The sequence below is a fragment of the Bos grunniens genome, chromosome 28, assembly GCF_055505025.1.
Source record: "Bos grunniens cultivar Pamir isolate PY7600 chromosome 28, Bosgru_T2T1.0, whole genome shotgun sequence".
NCBI classification, from domain to species: domain Eukaryota; kingdom Metazoa; phylum Chordata; class Mammalia; order Artiodactyla; family Bovidae; genus Bos; species Bos grunniens.
The window spans coordinates 18,209,996-18,237,015 of NC_141192.1; the positions used below are offsets into that span (position 1 = coordinate 18,209,996).

The window sequence follows — 27,020 nt, forward strand, 5'->3', positions numbered from 1 at the left end:
TTGGACTTTCCAAGTAGATTTACTATTTTACTTTCAAAAAGCCATTCCATGGAGCAGTGGGCAGGGTTATGGTTAGTCTGGAGGGTAAACAATTTAGGTGACTGTTTCAAGGAGCAAGGAAGTGAAGGGATGGTATGAGAAAGTAGCTGAAGTGAAAGTCAGGGGTGATATTTCTTTTAGGCTAGGAGAGCCTTGTGTATATTTATAAGCTGAGGGAGAAGAGTCAGTGGTGAGGGGGAAGACTGAAGATATTAAAAAGAAAAGGACAGTTGATGGAGCAAAGCACTCGAGGGATGAATAATAAAAATATTTGACAACTGGGAAAGTATGAGGAGCAAAGAGAATGAACACACCTAAAACTTGTAATATTGTAAATCAACTATACTCTAATTTTTAAAAAGGAAAACATATATTAAATATAAAAAAGAATGGACAGGGTATCAATTCTGTCCTCATAGGGATCAGTCATAGGAGCTGATCAGCAAACGCACAGGGGGGTTTAGCAGCTACAGTCTGGCCTCACAAAAAGAAGAAAAGGCATTTCCTTTCCAGAGATGGAAGGAAAGAGGTAAAAATAGGAATTGAGGATGAAGAAGACAAAGATGCGGTTGGGACTTGAGCATTGTTGAAAAGATCTGGAAGATAATAAAAACTTGAGATAATGAAACCTTAAATGAGGTATGGATGTGTTTCCATAAGTAGTAAAGGTGGATAGTACTTTAGTGGAGGTGGTAAATAGTGGGGGATAGTAAATAGTGGAGGTGGATAATATAAAGCAAATGTAATTATCAGGGATCCAGGTTCTTGTTGCTTTGTCATCCATAGCAAGGCTTCTACTTCATGGCCCAGAATGGATGCTTGAGCTCCTGCCATTGTGTCTGCAATCCAACATAAGAAAGGAATTTGCAGCCACAGCTGATGTTTAGCTGGTGCAAATCAACAGCATTGTTTAGGAGTAAAATTACTGAAATACTTCTGTTGTTGTTTAGTCACTAAGTCATGTCAGACTCTTTTGTGACCACATGGACTGTAGCCCACCAGGCTCCTCTGTCCATAGGATTTCTCAGGCAAAAATACCAGAGTGGGTTGCCATTTCCTTCTCCAGGGGATCCTCCCAACCTAGGGATCAAACCTGTCTCCTGCATTGGTGGATGGATTCTTTACCACTGAGTACTAGGGAAGCCCCAAATACTTCTGTTTTGTTGTTCAGTTGCTAAGTCTTGTCTGACTCTGTGACACCACGGACAGCAGCATGCCAGGCTTCCTTGTCCTTCACTATCTCCCAGAGTTTGCTCAAATTCATGTCCACTAAGTTGGTGATGCCATCTAACCATCTCAACTATCTCATTGCTGCCCCCTTCTCCTTTTACCGTCAATCTTTCCCAGCATCAGGGTCTTTTCCAATGATTTGGCTCTTCATATCAGGTGGCCAAAATATTGTAGCTTCAGCTTCAGCATCAGTCCTTCCAATGAATATTCAGGGTTGATTCCTTTAGGCTTGACTGGTTTGATCTCCTTGCTATGCAAGGGACTCTCAAGAGTTCCCCAGCACCACAATTCGAAAGCATCAATTCTTCGGCACGCAGCCTTTTTTTATGGCCCAACTCTCACCGACTTCTGTACCAGCTGGTAAATAACTGCTGACTCCCTGATGCCCATTCCTCTGCTTACTCATCCTCTGGGACCACCCACTCCTCCAGGACAACACCTTGGCTCAGCTGGGATCTTCCAAGACATTCCCCCAACATAATGGTCAGTGTCCTGGCAGTGAAAGTGAAAGTTTTAGTCGCTCAGATTTGTCAAATATTTGCACTGGCTGTTTCTCTTCCTTTTAAGAACCGGACCTTAAAGTCACAAAATTGGCACGTGTTCTTTTATTTCATTGGCCAGAATGAAGTCCTTTGGCTGCAAGGGAGGTTATGAAATCTCTTTTTTCTGCATGGCCATATGTGCAGACAGAAGTAGGGAGTTTGATTACTAATTATCAAGATCAAGGGAAAAAGCGGTGAAGGATATTAGGAGACAGTAGCAGACTCGGCCACATGGGAGAGCCAGAAAGGTGCCAAGTATTAATAGCACAGAGGGATTTGTGAGCCTAGTTGACACAGTTGATTTCCCCAGAAGTCCAGGGTTGGTGGGAAGAGAGGAAAAGACATCAGAGGCTAGGAATTGGCCTGGGAGAGTTAGGGGTGCTTCCAGGATGAGGGGGAGCCAGGGTGCAGCTTTAGTGCCAGACAGCTGAGCTGGGCCTTCCCAGTGGATGCCTCTGTTCTTTCAGCTGTCTTGGCCAAGGGCTGTTTCCATTGTAGAAACAGTGACACATGGATGCTGTCCAGGGCCAGAAGGGGAATTATTCATCTTATAGCTGGCAGTCTCACAGATCTCAGGTCCCAGAAGTGGGGCCTTATGAGGAACTGGGACCCAGAACTGGAAAGCCGTCAAGAACCCCACCAGGATCTCCAGCATGGCTCACATTTCTGAGGAAAAATATCTTTACAGTTCCTGAAAACTTGAGCTCATAGTAGGGAGGAAAAGAAGGGGATTTTCTTTTACCTTTTAAAATTTTTTCCCATAATTTTTTTTAAGGTATAAAATAAAACATGGACATGGCAATGAGTGAAATAATGTAAGGAGGGTACAACCCGAAGTCAAGACTCTTCCCACCTCTGATTCTCTGTTCCTCTCCTGAAAATCCTGCCACTTCTGAGAGAGAAGGGCATGCTGCTGCTACTGCCCCACGCTTCAAAGCTGCTTCAAGTAACATTGTTTCGTCCAGGCCTATTTCCTTAGCTAGCCCATCATCTTTCAGCATTTGAAATCTTTCCAGTTTCCACTGTTACAAAGGGCCCTTCTGTGAACACTTTGGATAAAATACTTCTTAGCTCTGGATTACTTCTTTGAGGGGGGTACAAAGCTAGGAATGGTATTATAGGGTCAAGGGGTCCAAATAGCTTCATAGCTCTTGTTGCCTACGCACAGATGGTTAGGAAGGTATTTTAAGAGGATTTAAGCATCTACTGATTTGGTAAAAAATGATCATAACCCACTTACTGCTTTTATTAAAATACTATCCTTACATGAAAGAGGGTGGATTAAGGAACATGTTACTCTTGTGTTCTAGGTGTGCAAATAAAAGGCATGAAAAGTTAATCACAAAAACGCTGACATATCCCTGTGGTTATGAGGGAGGTGGGGTATTAAAAAAGAGTCATGGTTGGTTCAGGCTCTGTCAATAAGTAACTCTGTGAGCGCAGTAACTCCAGCAAAGTGAGAGCCTGTGACCTGAAGGTCTCCAGGTTTCCTCTTGGCTTGGGGTCTTGTAACCTCTGCATGGGATGCTTTGCCTCCTTCACTGATGAGAAGCTGGGGATCAGGCTGTGTTCTGGGACCCCACGTCCCTTGCCATTATCTGGCTGTTTGGGTGATGTGCCCCATGCTGTGCCTGGACTTAGGAAGCCTGTGGATGGGGGCAGCCGTGCAGCCTCCATCTTGCCACTGAGGCCAGTCAATGAGGCATCCAGTTTAGACCGAATCTCGTCCCAACTTTACTCAGCTCTTTCACATCACCCACTGCAGGGCACACTTCCCCATCCTGCTCCACAGTGGGAAGTAAGAGCCGTGGTGTGGAGGAGGTGAGGCGGAGGAGGTGAGGCCAAAGGTGCCGAGACCTCTGTCTGTGGCCTGTTCCTAAGATTGTCACAGATGGATGGGACCCTGGGTCTGCCCCTCCCTGGTCAAATGTAACCTTGGATAAATGCCCTTCCCATTCCAGGTCTGAATGTCTCATTCGGTACAATGATGGAATGAGACTAAATGACCTTTTAGGGTCTGCCCTAAAATTAGGCTGAGATTTCCTTCCCTTCCTGCCTTTGAACTTTTAGGTACTTGTCCTTTGGGGGATGGTGAGGTGAGGATCATCATCTCTGTGCTCAGAACCAGAGGGTCAATCATGGATAGAAGGCGAGTGGCTTTGTGGGCCACCCGGGCCTTTCTCATTCTGGAGTAAGGACACAGTTGAGCACCAGACAGGGGGGCGGGGGCTGCTTCCTTCTCCAACAAGGCCACTGGCTGATTTTTAGCCTGATTCTCAATTCCCGCTTCACTTCTTGTTCCCTTCTCCAATGACTCATGCACTTCCTATCCTCCCCCATCTTGCTCCTCAGTCCCTATCCTCCTCCAGGACAGACCTTAGTAGGGCCTTGGGATGGAGTGTGTTTGTTAGGAAGGGGAAATTTTCCCTTCCCTTCTTTGGTTCTTTTTGATTGGTGAGATAATTAAAATGATGTAAGGCAGATTAACAGAAAGTAAAATTTAATTTCATATGTTCAGGAATCCCACAAACAGGAGCAAGTCAGAGACAGAGAGGTAAAATGAGATATATACCCCATTTTGAGATAAGGAATAGAGTGGGGACCTGGGGCTTCCAAGGACAGGAGGGTTACCCATAGGCAGATAAGAGCAGATTTTTTGGTAATTAGGGATCTGCCCTGCCGTATAGATGGAGGTCATGTAGATAAAATGTGTCCCTGGTAATAACTCTCTGGGAAAAAATTCCCAATTTATTTTTTTAAATCTCCAATTTAAATTCTTCTAGGTAGTTAAGGGAGAAGCAGTAATTTCTTTTAAGTCCACAGGGTCTCCACTGCCTTTGATGCGAAAGACAAGTGTGTGCGTGCTCAGTCGTGTCCGACTCTTTGCAACCCCATGGACTGTAGCCCACCAGGCTCCTCTGTCCATGGAATTCTCCTGGCAAGAATACTGGAGTCAGTTGCCATTTCCTACTCCAGGGGATCTTCCCAACCCAGGGATAGAACCTGCATCTCTTGCATCTCCTGCATTGGCAGGCAGATTCTTTACCACTGTGCCACCTGGGAAGCCCCTTATTACCCACTGTATGTGCGTGTGCTAAATCGCTTCAGTCCAGTCCGACTCTTTGCCACCCCATGGACTGTAGCCCACCAGGCTCCTCTGTCCATGGAATTCTCCAGGCCAGAATACTGGAGACAGTTGTCATGCCCTCCTCCAGGGGATCTTCCACCCAATATCAATTCTCAATCAGCCAACCATGTTTTACTTTGTTGACATGATGACAGTCGCTAGTCAAAGATAGTTTAAGACCTAAGAGGGGGAAAATGAAATAGAAAACCACTGTATGGCATTTCTTCAACTAACACTGTTGGATGGGCGAAAGACTCACATGCCAAAGTGGCACATCTGAGACCTGCTGTGAAACCCTATATATCTAATATTGGAAAAACCGGTCTGTGAGTCATCGAGAGAAGGGATGGTGGATGTGAGATGTGAAGAGGGAAAATCAGGGACCAGAATGAAGCTACGCGCTAGCCCAGCCACTTAAATACCATGAATGTCAATTTAGCTTTGGGTCAGGTGGTGAGTTTGAGTTCTGACTGTGAGAGCTTAGAAAAAATAGATAACCTTTTCAATCCTCGGCTGAAAAATGGCCCTAATAACAGAAAATGGCACGTCAGAGAAAACAGGTGAGGCTTGAAAGATATTTTATATAAATAATCCCTCACGTCTTCAATTATGTATTCTTTTCTGATGACCCCTCCCTCTTTCCGCCCCGCCCCGCCTCCCCTCCGCGCAGGCGCCCTGTGTGGCGCTGAGTCAGGCTGCGGCGGGGGGGGCGGGGAATTCGGACCCGCCCGGCGGGGATTGATCTTGCGCTTGCGCAGTGGGCGGCTCCGGGGCGGAGCAGGTTTATATTCGCCGAGAATCAGCTGACGCTCTGCATTGCAGACTGCGGACTCTGGTGGCGCCATGTACTCGTTCTTCGTCCTGGCCAGCCTCCTAGGCGGGGGTAAGCCCTGAGAACACCCCCCCCCCCCCCACCCCCAGCCTGGGGTAGGGGTCCTCCGCAGAACGCGGCCCGCTCGTCCTGGAGCCGGCTGTACCGGGCCTCACTCCTCCGCTCTCCGTAGGGATTGGCGGGGGGCGCGCACTGCGCAGGCGCGTGCGCAGCGCCTGGTAGCTGCTGGGCGGAGGACGGGCCGCGGGAGGCCGTTGGAAACCTGGTTGCTAAGGGTCTGGGGTCCGGCGGGTGGGGCAGAGGAAGTAGCGTATCCCTCAGGGCTTAAGTGGGCGTGGCTGGGGGGGGTCACCGGGGCCGTCCCTTAAACTCTGTCCTGCTCTCGGGGTGGGGTAGTAGGATGACCCCCTCCGGCAGCTGTGTTCTGCTTCTGCTGGACGCACGTGATCGAGATGGACTGGAGCCTCAACTTCTGGACAGACTTCGGCCCTTGGCCTCTCTTGCCCCAGTTTTTAAAAATATTAAAGTTGCAGGAAGCACAGAAGTATTCTGTATCTTCTGAGTTGATGCTTATTTTTGTATCCATGTTTACTCTTCACCCTATATCTCGAAGATGATGTGAGGGTTTTGTTGTTTGCAATGGGGCTCTCCTTTCATCTTGCATGGCCATTGGCCGGCTTTCGCAGTGGCCTTTATGTTGGTGAAAATGTAGGTACCTGAGAAGTTGGCGCTACACAGCAGTGTTCTTACACCCACTAATTGTCCTGAAGTAGTACTCATGGTTGTTAAAATTTCTACAGGGCCGGGCTTGAGGACTAGCTGCACTGCCTTCCTGGAATTAGAAAGGGCCCTATGCCCTCCCCACACCCTCAGCCTTTATCTTCACATCTTAACCTCATTTAAATCATCATGGCAAAGGGCACGGAGTGAGATAAATAGAGCCAGAGTTTAAATACAGAGAGGTGCTTTCAGATAATAGCCCCATGAGGGAAATAAATCGGGTCTTTACAGCCATTCTCAGTCTGTTTCTGGTGAACTGTAATTTAAGGGCTCGCTTCCATTTTAACTCATGCAGCAATCCAAATTTAAATTAAACCATAACAGAACGGATGACAGTTGATGGAAAAATCAAAGAAATAAGTTATTTGTAGGTGAGATAGATTTAAGGTGTTTTTCCTCATGTTAGCTTTCAGCAACTGCCAGGAATGTGTCTTAACCTTAAACCAAGCTCCTAACCTTGTATTACTTGTGGATTATGAAAGGCGATCAGTTTCTATAAAGATTTTTGGTTTATAATCACTGAAGAAACTTTTTCTTGCTGGGGTTGATACTTCTTGTTATTCCATGGTCTGTAGTCCCTAATTTATCTATCCTGATTGAGAACAATTATTTTGTTTTTCAGTATCCAGTTTTTCTTACTGGCAGTGAGTCACTCCTCACAAGACCCTGAGGGGTTCTGAATCACACCACACAAAGAGGAAATGTCCTCCTCTGGTACAATAGACATGGGAGTGTGGCTAACCAGACAGTTAACCTAGACACCTTCTTCCCAGAGCACTTGGGAGATAGGAGTGTGTAATAATGTGCTCTAACCTTGCTGCCCAGCCTTCAGGATTTCGGCAAGGTCATGCTCTGAACTGGAGAAGGAAATGGCAACCCACTCCAGTAGTCTTGCCTGGAAAATTCCATGGATGGAGGAGCCTGGTAGGCTATAGTCCATGCGGTCACGAAGAGTCGGATACGACCGAGCAACTTCACTGATTCATACTCTGAACACAATGTGTGAATGCCTGCTTGCTTTGACAGTTCTGGCCTCAGTGTTGGTTTTTGAAAAGATAAAAAATGTTTAGGGTTGATGTTGAGCTTGTTAATGGAGGTGCCTGGTGATGGCAGCCGTCATTTGCTTCCTGAGAGCGTGTCATTCTGGATCTGCGGAGGCTTTCTGCCTTGTGTTTCAGTGATGTCCTGGTGGTAGAGACGTTTGCTTTTGAGTTACTTTTCCAATCATCCTGTTGCTTGTCCTTTTTCTCCACCTGGAAAAGAAATGGCTCTGACTGCTCAGGAATGAAGATACCGAGACCCTCAGAAATGACTCCCCCAAACCGTAGGCCATTTACTGGGGAAGTCAGAATCAGAACCCAGGACTCCTGACAGTGCTTGCTCTTTATCCTTCCATCAACATGAACTGCTTAATTCTTTACAAATTTATTGGGCTGTAATTTACACACAGAAAACACGCACATTTTAAGTGTACAAATTGAGTTATTACTGCTGTGAACAAGCCCTCTCCAGAAGCCCCTGTGCCTCCCCGTCTGTCTCTAACTTGTCCCAAAGGAGACCACTTGGTTAGCTTCTAGCACTGTCGATGTAAAAACCCAACTGCTGTTTTTGAGCTTTTTATACATGGGATCATATAGTGAGGATATACTGTTGGGTGATTCTTCTAGTGGAGAAAGGCAGGCCCAGCGTTAATGAGGTGAAAAGTATAAGACCTGTGGCTTGGTGTCTGGGAGGTGGTACATATTCCCTAAAGCTTAGCTGCCTATTACTGGCACTTGTGTAGAGGCTAGCCAGCTGAACAGTTTGCCCAGCTGAGGCAGGTAGCTCTCTAGGGATGCTGCTGCTGCTAAGTCACTTCAGTCATGTCCGACTCTGTGCAACCCCATAGACGGCAGCCCACCAGGCTCCCCCGTCCCTGGCATTCTCCAGGCAAGAACACTGGAGTGGGTTGCCATTTCCTTCTCCAATGCATGAAAATGAAAAGTGAAAGTGAAGTCGCTCAGTCATGTCCAACTCTTAGCGACCCCATGGACTGCAGCCTTCCAGGCTCCTCCGTCCATGGGAGTTTCCAGGCAAGAGTACTGGAGTGGGCTGCCATTTCCTCCTCCAGGGGATCTTCCCGACGCAGGGATTGAACTCGCATCTCCTGCATTTTAGTAGGCAGATTACCACTGAACCACCTGGGAACCCATTTATAAGATGCAAGACATGATTATGGCATGCCTGCTGAATATCACCAGTTTCAGTTCTCACCTGTCAGAAAGTGAAAGTGTTAGTCGCTCAGTTGTGTCCAACTCTTTGGGACCTCGCTGCGGGTTTCTTCTGCCTATGGGATTCTCCAGGCAAGAATACTGGATTGGGTAGCTATTCTCTTCTCCAAGGGATCTTCCTGGCCCAGGGATTGAACCTGGGTCTCCTGCTTTGTAGGCAGATTCTTTACCAGTCTGAGCCACCAGGGAAGCCAATTCCAGTTTTCACCTGTCAGGAATTTGGACAGTTTCCCTGTTTATCAGTTTTTAGTCAAAATCAACATTCATAGTAATATGAATATAATCGTAAAGGGGTTATTTGTATTAGCCAATCAAGGATTTATTAAGTGCTGTTTAATTGCATTTGACAAGGTGTATCCAGTGCCACCTACAATAGCTGAAGTGTATTGGATCAGGTGGTCTGAGTTTTTCTAGATAAGGAAGGGGAACTTGCTCCTGCATTTTCTTGAGATGTGAAACCGTGGAATGGCAGGCTGTGGCTTGACTGGATTGGGAAGAGGAAGGGTGAACAGGGAACTGCTGGCTGGGGAAAGCACCTAATAAGGCATGGGACGTTCTCAAGACCAAGACCTTGCCTCGTTGGGCTGGTGTGCGCTGCGGCTTCTGGACGCGGTCTTCCAGCATGGGCATTCTGAGCCGTGGTCCTGACACCCATGATTTGGTCTTCCTCCTGGATGGAGGGTCTGGATTTTTCTTGCCTTGTTGTTATTATAATTTTTTATCATTTAAAAACTGATGGTAAATACTATAGTGATTGGCATGAAGAATTTGACTGTTGGCAAAAGCACTCATTCCTTTACTTCTGTTTCTTGAAGTTCCAGAAAATAACCCCTGAATTGTGACCTTGGGTAATGGCCTGTGCGCTGAAGAATAATCTGTCCAAATTTCATGTTTTCTTGTGGAATTTGTAATTCTTTAATATGGGAGTGAGATGATACTGTGGAATTGAAGTTTTAACTAATCACGCCACTGACTGTATGATCCTGGGCAGTTTTCTTAAACTGCTTCCTCATCTGTAAAGTAGGATTGATAGTCATTCCTATGTAACTGGGCTGTAGTGGTGCTTTCATAGCTTACTGAATGACAGGGCACAGGTAAGCTTTGTTGTCACACCATATATAGAAGCAGTGTGTGTTTGGTAATGTCCTTGTTCTGCCGGCACAGCAAACCCTCTCAGCCCTTGATTTTGTGATGTCTCGTGCCTTCTTTCATTTCAAAAGATGTAAATTTAACAACAAACAAAATTACATTGACTTGTAAATGTGTGTGTTGGTCATAATTACTGGGTCAGAAAACAAACCAGCGTAGGTAGTCAGCCATTAGGAGGGAGGTGGGTAGGAGTTTGGCTGGGCAGCCAGACTCTCAGTTTATACATCAGTCTTTAACAGAGCAGCCCAGCAGATCACGTTGGCTCCCGGTAACCTGACTGCTCAGATTCTAGGCCCATTGTCACTAACCATGGTCCCAGAGCCTGTTCCACACCCCTTCTGCGACCTCTCACCCCCAAGTCTGGTTCCCTATCCATCAGTGGAGGTGAACTAACTGGGTAAAAACTGCACATCACAAACAAGTTACATTATGGTAATAGGGCAGAGAGGAAAAAGTCTGTCTCCCTCCTTCCACCTTCCCCCACCCCTACCCCCAGCCTCGTGCCCTTCCCAGAGGCAGCCTGGTACCAGCTTCTTTAGGAACCTCCCTGGTCACCTACAGGTGACTGGGTGTATAATTCCCCTTCTGTTTTTCTTTTTAACACAAACACATATTACACTGTTCGCTCCTTGCTTTTTTTTTTTCCCCCAATCATGGAGCATCCTGGACATCCAGAAAAGTAGAAGAGTGATTATAATGAAGACCCATGTGTATTTGTTGTTGTTGAGTCACTAAGTTGTGTCCGATTGTTTGTGACCCACGGACTTCTGCACTCCTGTCCTTCACTGCACTCCTGTCCTTCACCATCTCTCAGTTTGCTCAAACTCATGTCCATTGAGTCAGTGACGTCGTCCAACCATCTCATCCTCTGTCATCCCTTTCTCCTCCTGCCTTCAGTCTTCCCTGGCGTCAGGATCTTTTCCAGTGAGTCAGCTTTTTGCATCAGGTGGCCCAAGTACTGGAGCTTCAGCATTCAGTCCTTGCAATGAACATTCAAGGTTAATTTCCTTTAGGATTGACTGGTTTCCTTTAGGATCTCCTTGCAGTCCAAGGGACTCTCAAGAGTCTTCTCCAGCACCACAGTTCTAATCCGCTAGTTAAGATACGGAGAAGGCGATGGCACCCCACTCCAGTACTCTTGCCTGGAAAATCCCATGGATGGAGGAGCCTGGTAGGCTGCAGTCCATGGGGTTGCTAGAGTCGGACACTACTGAGCGACTTCACTTTCACTTTTCACTTTCATGCATTGGAGAAGGCAATGGCAACCCACTTCAATGTTCTTGCTTGGAGAATCCCAGAGACGGGGGAGCCTGGTGGGCTGCCGTCTATGGGGTCGCACAGAGTCGGACACGACTGAAGTGACTTAGCAGCAGCAGTTAAGATACAGAAAAACCCACCTCCTTCCATAGATAACTGCCTTCCTGGGCTTGGTGTTTATCATCCCCCTGCAGGTCTATCTTTATACTTTCATGCATGTAAGTGTGATCTTCAGCAGGTATGAGTAGCATTGTTCGGGATATTTTAAACATTTTATAAATAATATGTATTCTTGGGTTTCTTTTTTTTTTTTTTTTTTGCTAATGAGGTTCATTTTGAAAATTTAGGTCTGCTTAATTCATTTTCACTACAGTACAGTATTCCATTTATATGATACTTATTATCCATTCTGTTGCTAGACATTCAGATTATTCCAGTTTTATTTTTCTGCTGTAAATAACTGCTGTGCACATGAATAGACACTTCCCTACAGGATATACCTAGAAACAGAATTGCTGAGTTGTAGAGTATATCTGGGCTTCCCTGGCGGCTCCAGATGGTAAAGAATCTGCCTGCAGTGCAGGAGAACGGGACTCCATGCCTGGGTCAGGAAGATCCCCTGGAGAAGGGAATGGCAATCCACTCCAGTATTCTTGCCCGGAGAATGTCATGGACAGAGGCGCCTGGCAGGCTAGAGTCTATGGGGTCATAAAGAGTTGGACAGTATCTATTTTCATCTTAATTAGAAATTGCTGAATTACTTTCTAAAATGATTTTAGGAATTTCTGTTCGCACAGAATATGTAGTTTTTAATTATTAACATTTGATGTCAAACTTGAAATTCTGCCATGGTAAGAGAAAAAAAATGAGGTGGGTTTTTCATTTGCATTTCTCTATTTATATCTTTAGAGGTTATTCATGCTAATTACAAATCTATACTACTTACCTTTCTAAAATTTTTTTTCAAATTTTTGAATAATCTTAGATTTACAGAAAAGTTGCAAAGCCAGACAGTGAGTTTCTGTGCACCCTTCACCCTGTGTGCCCTGCTGTCACCATCTTGTGTGATCACTGTGCACTTGTTAGAAGTGAGAAATTCAACTGTTAACTGGACTGCATGGGTGTCCCAGGTGGCTCAGTGGTACAGAATCTGCCTGCCAATGCCGGAGTCTCGGTTTCAATCCCTGAGTCAGGAAGAGCTCCCAGGGGAGGAAATGGCAGCCCCCTCCAGTCTTCTTGTCTGGAAAATCTCATGGACAGAGGAGCCTGGTGGGCTACAGTCCATGCGGCCGCAGAGTTGGAGACAATTGAGCACGCATGCAGACTGCACACTTTATTTGGATTTTACGAGTTTTCCCACTAAGCTCGTGTTTTTGTTCCAAGAGTGGATCCAGAGTACCACATTGCACTTCAGTTATCCTGTCTTCTTAATCACTTTCTGTCTCCCAGCTGTTTAAAAAAGTAGCTGCAGCGTATTTTATTGTATAGATGTTTCTATTTAGTTAAACCTGTTGATGGACATCTGTGTCCCAGAAAAAGTGAGATGGATTCTAATGACACTTCTAAATTTTAAAATTGAATTATCCATAATTCATATTTTGGATAGATACTGCTTTTGAAAGGTAATTCTTTACATGACAGGAGATGTTATAGAAAATTCTTTTGGCCAGTCATAGTGATGTCACTTATTACAGTAAAAAAAAGTAAAAGATAAAAGCCAAAACAAAACTCCCTTGACAGCCATGCTGGGCTGCTGTCCTACCTGTGCAGGCGCTGACACCGGAGGGCCATGTAGGAGGAAAACCTGCAGTTTATTCTGCATGGTCACGTCTTCTGGTCCTCGCATACTTTGAAGGCTTCTTCTCCCTCTCCTGTCCGGTCAGGGCTGCTGAGCTACTGTGGCTCAGAATTTTGCGTTTGTGTTCTACCGGTCTGGGACATCTCCCTTTTTAGATAATCATGTGGTTCCTCTCTGCTTAGCTGTCGTCTACTGCTCTGTCTGAAATGGCTGTGCCATCCCGCCCCTGTCTTGCTTTTCCTTGGCTTCATGTTTCTTCATAACACTCAGCTCTGCCTGGCATCACGTGAGGTGTTTTTATTTGTTGTCACGGTCACTTACTGGGTCTGCAGCATGCATAACAGTGTTCAGTGTGAGGCATAGAAAGTAGACGTCAGCTCAGTAAACCTGAATGCTGGTAGCACCAAGTCTTTGCCACGATTAAAGAAGACATTTTCTTTTATTAACTGAAACTAATTTTGAGACGTGTTTAGGAGCTGCCAAACCAAGAGTGGCTTTGGATTCAGGTGAACTGTTGGCTTTTAATACCAGCTTGTGTCCAGACTAGAAACTGCCCGTCCCTTGTCCCCCAAGCCTGCTGGAGAGGGTTTTGTGTAGGGAGTAGGGACACCAGAGCCTAACATGACTTAGATACCCCTGGTGGCCCTGATAATTTCTGGAAGTTATTTCCCCTCCTTTTGGTTCCAGAACTTGATTGTTCATACATGTTTTAATGCAGTGGTTCTCCAACTTTTTGGTCTCAGGATTCTTGTGTATTCAGGAGACATTGAGAGACCCCCAAAGAACTTTTCTTCATGTGGATTATATCTGTTGATATTTACCATCTTATAAATCGACAAAATTTTAAAAATAATGCTTAAGAAAATAAGTCCATTGCATGTTAAAATACTGTGATTTTAATGAAAAATAGCTCTTTTCCTAAACATAAACATACTTAGGGAAAGGAACAGTTTCTTTTCCAGTTTTGCAGTCTTTTTAACATCTGGCTGGACTTTCAGTTGCTTCTGCATTCATTCTTTGCACTGTCACATGTCACATATTTCCGGAAAAATTCCACTGCTGCTTTGTGGGTGAATGACTGAAAAAGGCAACTAGCATCTTCATATTACTCTTATTATGAGAATTTTGACCTCACGGACCCTCTGAAAGAATCTTTAAGAAGACCCTCAGGGTCCATAGACCATACTTGGAGTGTGAACCACTGGTGTAGCTGATTTGCAGGAACTGCAGGTGTCAGAGTAGGTGACCCTTCCCAAGAGTTCACCGTGTGTCCTGCTCTCTTCTAGGAGCTTTTTGCTTAAAATTGATTTTATCCTCACAAGAGCCCTCACGGGTGAGAACAACTAAATCAGAATGCTGGGGGCATTGTAGTATCCTGCCCTCATCCATGCTGTGGTCTGAATTTTAGATTTCAGCATTTTCAGTGAAGGTGGTATTCTTTTTAAGTGTTAAGTGAAACTTGTTGTAGACACACACGTGTCTGAAACTTCTGTTTTATTTTACATTTAATTTAATTTATTTGGCTGCACCAGGTCCTAGTTGCAGCCCGCAGGGTCTTTAGTGGAGGCAAGTGAACTCTCTAGTTTCCCGACCAGGGATCAAACCCAGGCCCCCTGCATTGGTAGCATGGAGTCTTAGCCACTGGACCACCAGGGAAGTCCCTGGAACTTTTTAGTTAATAAATAATCAATGTGGGGTAAGCCCAGAACACTCCTTATTAGTGGAGTTTGCATGAAAATCTTTTTTTTTTTTTTTTAAAGAATATTTTCTTCTTCAGGGGTGCTGAGACCACCTGGCTGATTAGCAGGGATGGGGTAGAGCCTGGACTGGCTGCTGGCTGAATTGACTCCTGGGCTGTACCTTGGGCCACGCAGACGTGCATTTTTGACTTCTGCCTATACCCATCCACGTGGATGTTAGGCAGTCCTGTCTGGCCCTGTGGCATAATCTTACCTAAGGTAATTTAAGTCCATCTCTGATCATTAACCTAATAGGTTGGCATGTTGGCAGAGCTTTTGCTGATAGTTTATATTGGACTAGAGTGCGCTCGTTTTTTTTTCTTTTTTCTTTTTTTCAGTGTCTTTATTGGAGTATCGTTGATTGACAGTGTTGTGTTAGGACTGGATGCTCTTGAATGAAGGAGATAGGAATTTCTTTCCCCCAAATTAATTATGCCAAGTTGAATCGTTCTTTTACAGTCTTAAGATCACCTTGCCCCTCAGTGCGTGTGACCACACAGGGCCGTGTGCCTGAGCTTTCTTCACGTGGATTAATTTCTTCCTAGAATGATCGGGCTTATGAGGAAAATTTAGAAACATGGCGGCAGCGGGAGAGGAGAAACGGAAGAAAGAACCTTTGTCTTAAGAAACAGTTGATGTATGGCAAAACCAATACAATATTGTAAAGTAAAAAAAAAATAAGTAATAATAAAAAATAAACTATGTAGAGGAAAAAAAAAAAAGAAATAATAGCTTATCTGGGCCAGAGGTAATGGGATGTCAGCCTAGGGAGCTTGAAGGCTTTATTGCCACAGATTTCTTTTGTGATAAGAGGAATATTTGGACCTTACTTCCTCCAGATCAAGGCAGGCTGCCTCTTAGCTAATGCCATTCTGAATGATTAAATGGGCAGTGTTTTTATTCTCTGTGGAATGTTCTCCAAAAGCAAGATCCTGTAAAGAAGAGACAAATGTTCTTTGCCGTCGAAGATATTTGTGACACCAGCTGTTTCACCGAGTAGTCAGTGTTGACTGCATTGTATTATCTCCTTGCTCTTAGGGAATCTAAGTGCACAAATTCTCCTGAGAAATGTCTGAATGCGGGCGACCCGAGGTAGATGCTGCCCCTCCTGGGGTTCATCTCTCTTGGTTTCCTAGCAACCTGCTTGTTGCCATGGCAGTGCATTACCCAGGCATCAGATCCACTGCCCTGTGGAATGTGTGCTGAGTGTTCTGATTATTGATAACAGGGATGCTGCTTGCATTTTCTGTAACACCCTCCCCCCCCTCTTTTTTTTATAATCTCATTTGAACAGTATTTAGCTTATGTTACCGGAAATATTTAAAAAGAAAAGGTTTTATATGGCTAAAATAATAAGACTGATTGTTGTAACCAATAGGGCATAAAATACACATTCTAGGAATAATTACCCCCTTCATTCTCAGGTTGTTTTCGAAAATCTTTGTCAATTATGTTGTGTACATAGATATTTAAATATCCTTAATGAAGTTAAGCCTTAGTAAAGACTTGTCATTTGGAGACTATTTTGTTGAGTGAGGTAGATGATTAAGCTGCTATTAAAGTTAGCCGCCAGCTGACTGCAGGCAACAGAGACCTAGAATAATGGTGGCTTAAATATTATTGAACTGTTCTTATCTATCATAGTAAGTTCAGGAGCCAGGCAGTCTAGGGCTGGTATAGTGTTTCTATTTCCAAAAGAATTCAGAGACCCACATTCTTCTGGGTTAATGTTCAGCATCGGAGAAGGCAATGGCACCCCACTCCAGTGTTCTTGCCTGGAGAATCCCAGGGATGGGGGAGCCTGGTGGGCTGCCGTCTATGGGGTCACACAGTGTCGGACACGACTGAAGCGACTTAGCAGCAGTAGCAGCAGCAGCAGCAGTAGTGTTCAGCATCCTTGAAGTTTAGCCCCTTTCTCTGTGGCCCATCCTGGCTGCCAGAGTTCCTGCTATCACATTTGTCTTTAAAAGTTCAGTAACCTCTGCTAACATCCACCCCATCAGCCAGAATGTGGTTTCATGGCCAGATCTTGCTAAAAGGGGAACTGGGAAATGTGGCTTTTAATTTTGGCAGCCTTATATGTAGCTAAGAATTTGTGGTTCTGTCCCTTTGAAACGGGTGGAGAATAGATACAGGGAGCAACTTGTGGTCTTTGCCACACTGGGCGATAATTGTTCCCTATGACAGGTTGTAAGATTTAACAGATTTTCCCCTGATTTTAAAGGTAACATGAAAAAAAGGTTAATTTATGCCAAAACATAAAATTAGGATGTGCCCACCTCCCTTTGTCATCCCCCCAGGTTCACCGTTAATAACAAGCTGGTTTGTCATCAGCTGAGCTTCTTAGGTACTAGGCACTGTCAGTGCTGTCTCTGCTTTCTCATTAGTCTTCCCAGAATTCCTGAGAAGAGGGCACTCTTACTTTCCATATTTTGCAGGTATTGTGGCATTAGTGAGTTGTCCGAGGCTTGGCTGTCATAGGCAGCAGAGCAGGGGTTTCTTCAGGTCTGTCTACCCCTGATCACCAGGGCAGTGATCATGGTGCCACACTGCTTCCTGCCCTTCCAGAAAAGGAGAGGTTTTGAAAGGGTTTTTAAAAAGGTGGGTTCCAGAAATATTTTGAACAGTGGCAGCTTTCTTGGGATTGGAGGGCAATCGGCCTGTAGCTGCAGTTACATGAATTGCGGAAAGCATTTCGCTGGTGCTCTTACTGGTATCTTGCTGGGCACCTCTTGTTTTCATTCATGCAGGGCTTGTTGTTTAATTCCTAGATACGCAGTGTCTGCTCCTGGACTCATTAACGGTACAGCCCGTGCTTCACTCTCCTGATTTCTGGGTCTTCATTTAGCAACCAGCAACTTCTGAGGTTGTTGGGGTGCAGCTCTCCAGGTCATTGAGGTGCCATTTAATGACCTGATTAAATGTAGAGAAAGCAAATTGAACAGCCTTAATTCAGCTATTTGTGGAATGCTTGTTCTGGGCAGGGTAGTGGACCTGAGAAAGATCTGGTTACTGCTGTGGATAGTAATAGTAATGGTGCTCATTGGACTTTCATAGCTTGCCAGCACTGCACTAACTTTGTTTTACAAATAGATTAATTTTTACAAATCCCTTGAAGTAGGTACTCGTAAAAGGCCCATTTTGCATATTGGAAGACTAAAGTTCTGACAAGTCATGTGACTGGAAGTAACAGAGCCATGATCTGAACCTTCACTGATTTCAGAGCCAGTCTGGTAGGGGATAATGTAGATAAATTAAGATTCCGGAGATGGTAAGAAATGATGGTTGAGAGAGTAGTACTCTGGCAGTTGAAAGTGCATAGTTTTGTCATCGTGTTTCTCAAAACAACCTAGTAAAATCCTCACTTAACAGATGAAAAACAAACTCAGAAGGATAATGGTTTGCTTGAGGTCATTTGGACAGGTCTTGCAGGCAGATCTTATTTTCTTTTCAGTAAACCACGTTTTAACTTAGGGGATATGTCGCTTTAGAAGCTTCACTCTAAACTTGGGATTTAGTTCCTTCTCACTTAAGAAGTCGTCATGAGAGCACCTGAAACGTACATGGTTATGGTCAGCTCTCCCCGCTCCCCGCTCCCAGGCTTGCTGAGGATTTTTGGTCAGAGTCTGGAGCTGCTGCAAGCAAAGCCCATGGCTGATCGGCTCATGGCAACTGTTCTCAAGACAGTAGAATTCCATTGCAGCCCATCTTTGATGATTTACATGTGGAGTGGTTTAGAACACATCTGCTTATTTTCTTCTAAGCCTGGGGAATAAAAAGGGAATAGAGCACCCACCCCTTTCCTAAGGGAATAACAATTGAAGTCTTTAAAAACAAAACCAAAACCCTGTTCTAATAAAATGGAACTTGCCTGTGGTGTGTAGTGACTCTGAGGCCATTGTTTGTCTGACTTCAGCCCACCAGTGCTTGTCACCGAGGGCTCGAATGCCAGGCCCTTGAACTAAGAAGTATGGTGCTTGCTTCACCCTGAGCAGTGATCCTACTTAGTATGACTGACTTAAGTCAGAAATCTCCAGGGGGTCAGGCAGACATTCTAAGAACTTTCTTCGAGTTCAGCCTGTTGCCTCAGAGAAGGAAGTTGGTATTTGGGGGCAGTGTGGGAAGATCAAAATAGAGATGAAAGCTTTGCTGGGAACATGTTTTGAGAAATAACACCTAAGAAAGTAGTTTAGGGTAATTTCAACATTGTTTATGTGTAAATACTGAATGTCATTTGCCTCGTTATTATGAGAGTGAAGACTTGAAGCCCCTAGAGGTCCCCCCCACTCACCACTCAGGATCCCTCTTACACAGAATCCGTCACAGGTTGGGCATTTCCTTTGCTTGGTTGCTCCTGCTCTTGGCAAGGTCATCATGTAATGAGCCAACCCACTGCCTTTTTATGTCCTGTGGATGTTAGTGTTTCTTACCTTGAGCTGCGGTCTGCTTCCCTTCACCTCTCCCCACTGCGCTGAGGTCTGAGGTCTGGGGTCTGCCCCCGTGTCCGAGGTGGAAGGTGTCCTTGGCCTGTGATGGTAACTGTGCATGTCCTGGAAACCTTTCGTTTCCCAGCAGAACGTCTCCAGTTTCCCGGGGGCCTCACCTTCCCACCTGTGCGCCCCTCACTGTCCCAGGAAGTAGGCACACACCCGTCCGTGCTCTGCCTGCCTGTGCCCCCGGGTCCTCCCCCACCTCCGTCCTCGTGCTGTTGGCTCTTGCTGCCCTGTTCTCTCTTCCGGCTGCACAGACTTCAGATTGAAACCTAACCCAGAGGGTTTTATTTATCCAGCTGTCCCCTTCTCTCCTTGCTGCCCCGCTCCCTGCTTGGTCTTTCTGGGTGGAGCCTTGCGCTTCATTAGGTGCCCGTCATCCGGATCTCCCGCCTCCCTCTTGCTTCTCCCACATCCCACCTGGAGACACTAGCGTGTGCTGTCACCCAAAGGACCCATCACAAGGGCGGAGTGCCAGCTGGGGCCCTCCCCAGTGGGCCTGAGGTCTGCTGCAGCCCAGCTCCTGAGAAGAGAAAGCCTGGTGCTGTGCCTTTATAAAGAGCACTGCTCCCCACTCCGTGCACCCCGCACACACTCCCGCCCCCGCCCCCTGTCTCTCCTTAGATAGTCTTTCAGGTGCCACTTCATTTTCAGTTTGGAAGAAGCCGCCCTGGCAGTTTGGCATCCTCCTTGCTGCTCCCAGGCCGGCACTGCAGTGTCTGTCCCTCCTGCTCTGGGGTCCAGGAGTCTGTCTGTCTTCACCTTGGTCTCCCACCCAAGGGCCCTGTGCTTGTCTCAGTGGGGCTGATGATTACATCTTCGTCTTAGTTGTTCTCCCACTTCTGTGGAGAAAAACCACGCTTACCGCTAGAGCTTGCTCTGTGCACAGCTGTTGAGAGCCCCTTGAAAGGGGTGTGAGGGTTTTGTGTACAAGAGCATTTTCTGGGGAAAGGATCTGTGTCTGAAACTTGTTCTGACCCACTGTTTGGTTCCAGGAGACCAGCTCCTGGAATAAGCTCCGAACCTCAGCGGGTAGCTCGCTGGCATCACCAGGCTTGTTTGAGCCTCGTTACCAACCTGAGAAAACGCAGTTGTTTCCGGTCATCTTAGGAAATCCCGCCACAGGCCATCTTAATAATATGCACCTTTGTAAATTTGGCTTTAGGTTGGAGGTAAATGGGGATGTCTAGCTGAGAACTGAATTTCTAGGAGCTGGGACTTCATTTTCATTTCTCAGTGCCCATGAAGTCTCTTAGGTGTGGATCAGGTGACCTCCTAGGTCTACCAGATGGGCTACCTTGCATCTTTTATCTCTAATTCTGAGGTGCAGGCTTGTTACTACTCAGTAACTGTTGGAATTGGGAAATGACCTTGGGTTCTTGGTAGCTTGACCGATATCAGATAAAAGGGGCTACTTTTTAAATTTAGAATGGCTTGGCCAAAACAAGTAGCAAAGTCTTTAGAGCAGGGGGTTACTGCTTCAGGTTCCTAAGGGAGTAAACAAGTACAAAGCATTCTTGGCTGCCTGGGCCTGTGATGGTGTGTCCTGTTCCTGAAACCTGATAGATTTCGGTCAGTTCCTAGCTGGGAGAGTCGGATGAAGGTTGTCCGGGACTGTGTATTTGTAAGGATGGAGAATGGTGGTCGGGCCCTGTGCAGGCAGTGCTGTTCACTGGCCCTGCTTTTGTCTGCTGAGGTCCGTCCTGCTTCTCTGTACCACTCTGTGTTCCTGTGTGCAGAGACTCGTTTTGCAGGCTCCTGTTGGTAATTTGCGTTCCCTGTGTGGAGATGGAAGCAGGCAGTGTGTTTTCATGGGTACCGTTCAGGAGAACCCCGAGACCAGTGCCTGGGAGGAGCGTGGGAGGTGCTAGTGGTAGCCCCCGGTCTGGGGCTGTCTCTGTGGCCCCCTCACGGCTCAGAGCCCTTACCCTTGTGACTCGGCCCGCTCCGCCCTCCCTGCCTGCAGCTGAGGGCCCAGCCCCGCTCGGCTCTGTTAGGGTTCACTGTCTGGGGAGTGTGGTGCTGTTGTGAACCTGGCACGTGTCTTCCCACAGAGACCAAACCAGACCAACAGCTTTTGGCACGCGGCCAGTTCTGTTGAGCTCATGAACTGGCTGTGGGTTGTGATGTTTTTGCTCCGAAAGGTCAGAGAGGGCTGTAATCTGGGCAGCAGGTTGGGAATTTGTTTGTTGGTGTCTGAAGGGGCGCACATCATCTGACTTGAGCTTTGTGGTAATGTGCGACTCCCATCTTTGCATGAATAGTTTGTGGAACTATAACTAGACTTGAATGCTAGTAAAGTGTTACAGCAATGGCATTTCCTTCCTTACGGAGGGAGAGCGCCTGCCACCCTCATTGTGTGTAGCCCATGGTGGGAGGGTGGGTGTGAGAGAGAGAGGTGTCTGTAGAATTTGCCGTGTCCTCTCGGTTTACTGGGTGAAGCAGCATGATGCCTGAGGTGCTAAATCTGTTTGTTTCACGGCTCTGGGGTTTTCTTCCCAGACCCCCACCAAATGTTTTCGGTTTGCAATAGAAGTTCAGCCCTGTCATGATATATGCTGGAATTTGACCCCTGGGCGATCATCCATCTACGTGCAGCCTGATATAACCTGTAGTTTCCTAGTGAGGTGTGAATGTGAGAATTTTCTTGCTGTTTTTCAGTTACAGAATTAAGGAATACCATAGCAATGGCACCCCACTCCAGGACTCTTGCCTGGAAAATCCCATGGACGGAGGAGCCTGGTAGGCTGCAGTCCATGGGGTCACTAGGAGTCGGACACGACTGAGCGACTTCCCTTTCACTTTTCACTTTCATGCATTGGAGAAGGAAATGGCAACCCACTCCAGTGTTCTTGCCTGGAGAATCCCAGGGATGGGGGAACCTGGTGGGCTGCCGTCTGTGGGGTCGCACAGAGTCGGACACGACTGAAGTGACTTAGCAGCAGCAGCATAGACCTGTTTTAAGAAACACACAAGCGCTCTCAGGCAGTTTATAAAGTATTGTTTAAAAATTACACACACACAACATGCCATTGGGAATTAAATAATTTAGCCAACCACATTGTTTTATTTTCTGATTTTTGTAAAACCCCAATTTCATATTCTTTTTGAATTTTTTTGGTTTGACATACGTCATCTTTATAAGTATACTTAGCAGCTGCATATTTTGGTGAGAATATCACTAGTTTCCCCCGATTTTTTGACCATTTGGCTTACATCTGCCTTTTTTTAATATCGTAAATTTTACTTAATATATATACTTATGTGTGTCGATTTTACCTGTTAAATTACTGTATTTCCCAACAGTGTTTTATTAGAAGTGGACTTTTGAAGAGGAATTTTTCTCTCCAGTTCTTAAAATACATGAATACATTTTGAGAAATGCTTACCAGTCACACTGCTGTCAGCCTTATAATAATGCACTTTTACCACAAATTTGTCACTGTATTGTGAGAAGGTTTTTGTCTCCCCTTGGCTGTTTAGACATATGGTGCCTTCTCACTTTAACCTGCATTTCTTTGGTGCCAGGTGACTGTCTTTTTATTTTTTGCTAATCCCATTTCTGTGGCTGTGACGTCCATGTGAGTACTTGCCTTGTTACACCATAGATGAAACTCCACGCATGCAACTGGTTTCAAGTGGGCACACATATACTTTGTGATATCTCAGTGGCTGTGTAGTCTTGTTTTTTTGCTGGTTGGTTTGTTTATATGCAGAAACTCACCCAATTGATTTATAAAGGGTCTTGTCTACTACAACAACATTCAGTTCATTCGCTTAATCGTGTCTGACTCTCTGCGACCCTATGGGCTGCAGCACGCCAGGCTTCCCTGTCCATCACCAACTCCTGGAGCTTGCTCAAACTCCTGTCCATTGAGTCGGTGACGCCATCCAACCATCTCATCCTCGGTCGACCGCTTCTCCTGCCTTCAATCTTTCCCAGCATCAGAGTTTTGTCCAATGAGTCAGTTCTTCGCATCAGGTGGCCAAAAATATCAGCATCAGTCCTTCCAATGAATATTCAGGACTAATTTCCTTTAGGATTTACTGAGAATGCAAGAGCCATTATTTTTTAGGCTATGAATCTTGGTGGTCTCATTCCAGTTTTTTAAGCTTTGGCTAGTTTTCATTCTGTAGAAGTTTGAATCTTGTTTTTAAACCTGCCAGTCTTTTATTTTTTGATTTCTTTCTTTACTTCGTGGAAGTTTCTAATGATTAAAATGACTGGTCTGTTGCCTGATACTGTTCTAAAAATAGTGGTAGAGGAAAACCGTTACTGAACCAGTGAACCAGATGGATAGTCCCTCCCCACGCGGGACACAGGAGGCAGTGCAGCTCCTCGGCTGTGTGACTCGAGTCTCCCGTAGCTGGGCAGGGGCGGCCGAGTGTTCCCACAGAACACCAGGGCCCTATCCCGGGGCAGCGAGGGAGGCGGGCCTCGTGGGAGTGGGCCACGTGCTCACGCTGGTTCTGCTTGCAGCTCTCGCCAGCCCCGTCCTGGGCCTGAGGGAATGTACCAGAGGCTCGGCCGTGTGGTGCCAGAATGTGAAGACGGCGGCCGACTGCGGGGCCGTGCAGCACTGCCTGCAGACCGTCTGGAGCAAACCGACTGTGGTGAGTGTCGTCTGGAACGCCTGCCCGCAGTGCAGCGCTCTCTCCTGCCTCCTCTTGTTTGCTCCTCCCCATGACCCTGGGGAGGCAGGACCTGTTTGTCAGGGGCGCTGGGCGGGGTACCCACAGGGAGTGATGGAGGGCTGGCGTGGGGAGGCCCCCCTCTGCCAGTCAGTCATGTCTTCATGCGCAGACGGGCAGGAGGCCTCCGCATGTGCCCCACTCTGTGCTCTCTGCCCCAGATAAGGTGTGGCTGCCATTCCCGGGGCTGCACCCATGGGTACAGCTCTGCCCTTGTCACTCATCAAAGTAGATGCTAAGCTTTTGAAAATCTTTTCCCCCTCTTTTGCTATTTTCTCTCTCTGCCTCTCAAACAGGCACATCATTGATTCAGACCCTAGAGCTTGGTAGCTGTCGAAATTTATTTCCAGTTACAGCCAACCTGGAAAAGATGCCACTGATTTTTCATCTGAGCAGTGATAAATATATAGCACATTAATGTGGGAAAACTCTTGAGATGACAGACCTCAAGTGCGCACTGCACGCAGTCTGAACCTTCTCAGGAGACGCCCAAGCTCTGCTGCTGAGTCAGCCGACTCTGGGAAGTGCTTCCACCCATGGTACAAGCCAGCTTTGACTGTGTGGAGCCTGAAGTCTTAACACTTGTCTGTGGCTCCTAGTACTTCACTAAGAGAAGAAGAGTTAATTAAATAACACTGCTCTTTAAGTTTCTGAATTCACTCTTGACCTGCCATCTGTGGCCAAAATTTCAGATTTTGTTTCTCATTTGCTTCTGGTCTTGTTTTTAATACTGCTTCCTCTTTTGAAGTTTAGTGTGTCATGAGGGGAGCTTTTTAGATCTCTCTCTCTCGACAGGGCAGTCTTAATGGACATCTGAACCTCACGGGCACTCATTCAGGATGGCCGAGTGGCCCCATGCATGGGATTAGCCTGATTAGGTCTGAAGGTTCAAGGCAGTTTCTCTAAATGCAGCTGAATTCACAGGTGTTCCTTTATCTCACCTGTGTCAGTTGAGACGTGTCAGTTCCTTCTTCATGGGTCGAGAATCAGTTGACGTACAGAAGGGAACACCCCACAAGCTTTGAGGACTGGCTAGACTTTGCATGGTCCTGGGTCACGGAGGGGTGCCAGGTTTTCCGTCTCTGAGCTCTGCAGTGGTGACGTGTGGCCCCCACTGGCGTGCAGCACGGCCCAGGAGGTGGAAAGCAGATGAAGGGCTGGCAGTGGCGTCAGTGTGAGTGTGCAGAGGGTCTGGCTGGGCCTGTTTCCCTGCCTTCCCCTCCTTTCTCTGCACCACAGTACCAATTTTCTCTGATTTTTGCTACTCTGATTTCCAGTTGGTTTTTATTTTTTTTTTTTCCAGTTGGTTTTTAAAAGTAGTTATTTACTTAGGCTTCCCTTGTGGTTCAGCTGGTAAAAGAATCTGCCTGCAGTGCAGGAGACTGGGTTCGATCCCTGGGTTGGGAAGATCCGCTGGAGAAGGGAAAGGCTACCCACTGCAGTATTCTGGCCTGAAGAATTCCAGGGGCTGTATAGTCTATGCAGTCACAAAGCGTCGGATATGACAGAGTGACTTTCACGTCACTTAGCCAGGTCTTGGTTGCAGCAAGCAGGATCTTCAGTGGACGTGAGCAAATTCTTGGTTGTGGCATGTGGGATGTGGTGCCCTGACCAGGGGTCAAACCCAGGCCCCCCTGCATTGGGAGCATGGAGTCTTAGCCACTGGACCACCGTGGAAGTCCCTCCAGCTGATAGATTTCGAGCCTCAGTTTCCTCACAGGTGTGCTGTGAGCAGGTATATGAAGCGTGGCTGGCGCCAGGCTCACTGAGCGCGGCGCCGAGGGGTGGGGGGCACTCTGTGCCTCCCATAGGAGCGTGGAGTAGTGATCGGCACACCTGATCCTCCCCTGTGGTGTCCGTGCTTCTCACCTGGGTTGGGGACTGGCCTGTGCCGTGTGTCAGAGGTGGCCCTGGCTGGATGGAGTGAGAAAGAAGGCCGTGGTGATCTTCAGCCACGTGCAGTGTGAGTTTTGTCTTACAAATACAGACCTCTCTTGTGTTCTTTCCTCTTAGAAATCTCTTCCCTGCGACATATGCAAAGATGTCATCACTGCAGCTGGTAACCTGTTGAAGGACAACGCCACCGAGGTGGGCCGCCACAGTGTGTGTGGCCGTGTGTGAGTGGCGGCTGTGTGGCTGTGCATCGGTTCCTCACAGAACTGTGATTCTGGGGTCCAACTGGGAATGGTCTAGGCCCAGGTGGGAAATAACTGTCCCATGGGCCACAGACTGTTTCTGTCACATGATCCCCCCACCCCCGTCCTTTAGAAACGTAAGAACCTTTCTCAGCCGCCGGCTGTACAAAAACAAGCTGTGGGCACTAGTTTGCTGACTCCTGAGCTCAGCATTAAATGCCCTTGGTTGACAGGGAGTTTGTATCACATGCTGTTAACCTTTAGGTTCATTTTTTGGCGATTTCTGCTCAGAGTTCCCTGTGCCTGTCAGACTGCAGGTCCGAGCGTCTCTGTTTTGAATAGTGCTCGCGTCTGCTTTCTGCCTCATTGGTCTAACAGAGCCATGGCTCCTCACTAGCCCTCTCCCATGTCCTTTTCCCTGAGGGCCGCTGGAGCTGGAGGGCCTCTTGCATTCTGTCCGTTGGCGGAGAAGAGGTCCATTCTGGTCTGACTCTTGCCTCTGTCCTCTCTAGCAAGAGATCCTCATGTACTTGGAGAGGACCTGTGACTGGCTCCCTAAGCCGAACATGTCTGCCTCCTGCAAGGAGATCGTCGACTCATACCTCCCAGTCATCCTGGACATGATTAAAGGACAGATGGTATGTGATGGAGAAGAGCCTCTTTTTTTAGGGCACCTCTGAAGCCAGGGGAGGTTCCAGATCAGGTTACAGTGACCATGATGGAGAGTTCATTGGTAGATTAGGATTTTGTCAACAGATCTTTTCTACAGTTTTAATATCCAGAATGGCTTTGGCACAGCAGGCCACTCAGCTTGTAATGGTCAAGGGTTGGGGAGGGCATAGGAAATACGGGAAGTCATAGAATTATTGAGGGAATGTAAACTGGTGTAACAGTTATAGGTGTTGGTTTGATAACTCATGTCAGCCATAAGGATGCTTGA

The 27,020-nt window shown here is 46.7% G+C and overlaps 1 protein-coding gene and 1 long non-coding RNA gene across 2 annotated transcripts in view; one reads left to right on the top strand and one right to left on the bottom strand.

Annotated features, from left to right (window-relative positions):
- Positions 1 to 5,751: 5,751 nt before the first annotated feature.
- PSAP (prosaposin) overlaps positions 5,752 to 27,020 on the top strand; it is a 33,284-nt gene continuing 12,015 nt past the window's right edge. The window contains exons 1-4 of the mRNA XM_086382185.1: positions 5,752 to 5,821; positions 23,734 to 23,867; positions 25,959 to 26,033; positions 26,593 to 26,718. Of these exons, the coding sequence (XP_086238311.1) occupies positions 5,782 to 5,821; positions 23,734 to 23,867; positions 25,959 to 26,033; positions 26,593 to 26,718 (375 nt within the window). The 5' untranslated portion in view covers positions 5,752 to 5,781. The remainder of the gene's footprint in view (positions 5,822 to 23,733; positions 23,868 to 25,958; positions 26,034 to 26,592; positions 26,719 to 27,020) is intronic.
- On the bottom strand, positions 16,907 to 19,520 carry LOC147342944 (uncharacterized). The gene is made up of 2 exons (XR_015156863.1): positions 19,194 to 19,520; positions 16,907 to 17,676 (listed from the first exon to the last, which is right to left on the bottom strand). It is a non-coding gene; the product is annotated as an uncharacterized LOC147342944 (long non-coding RNA).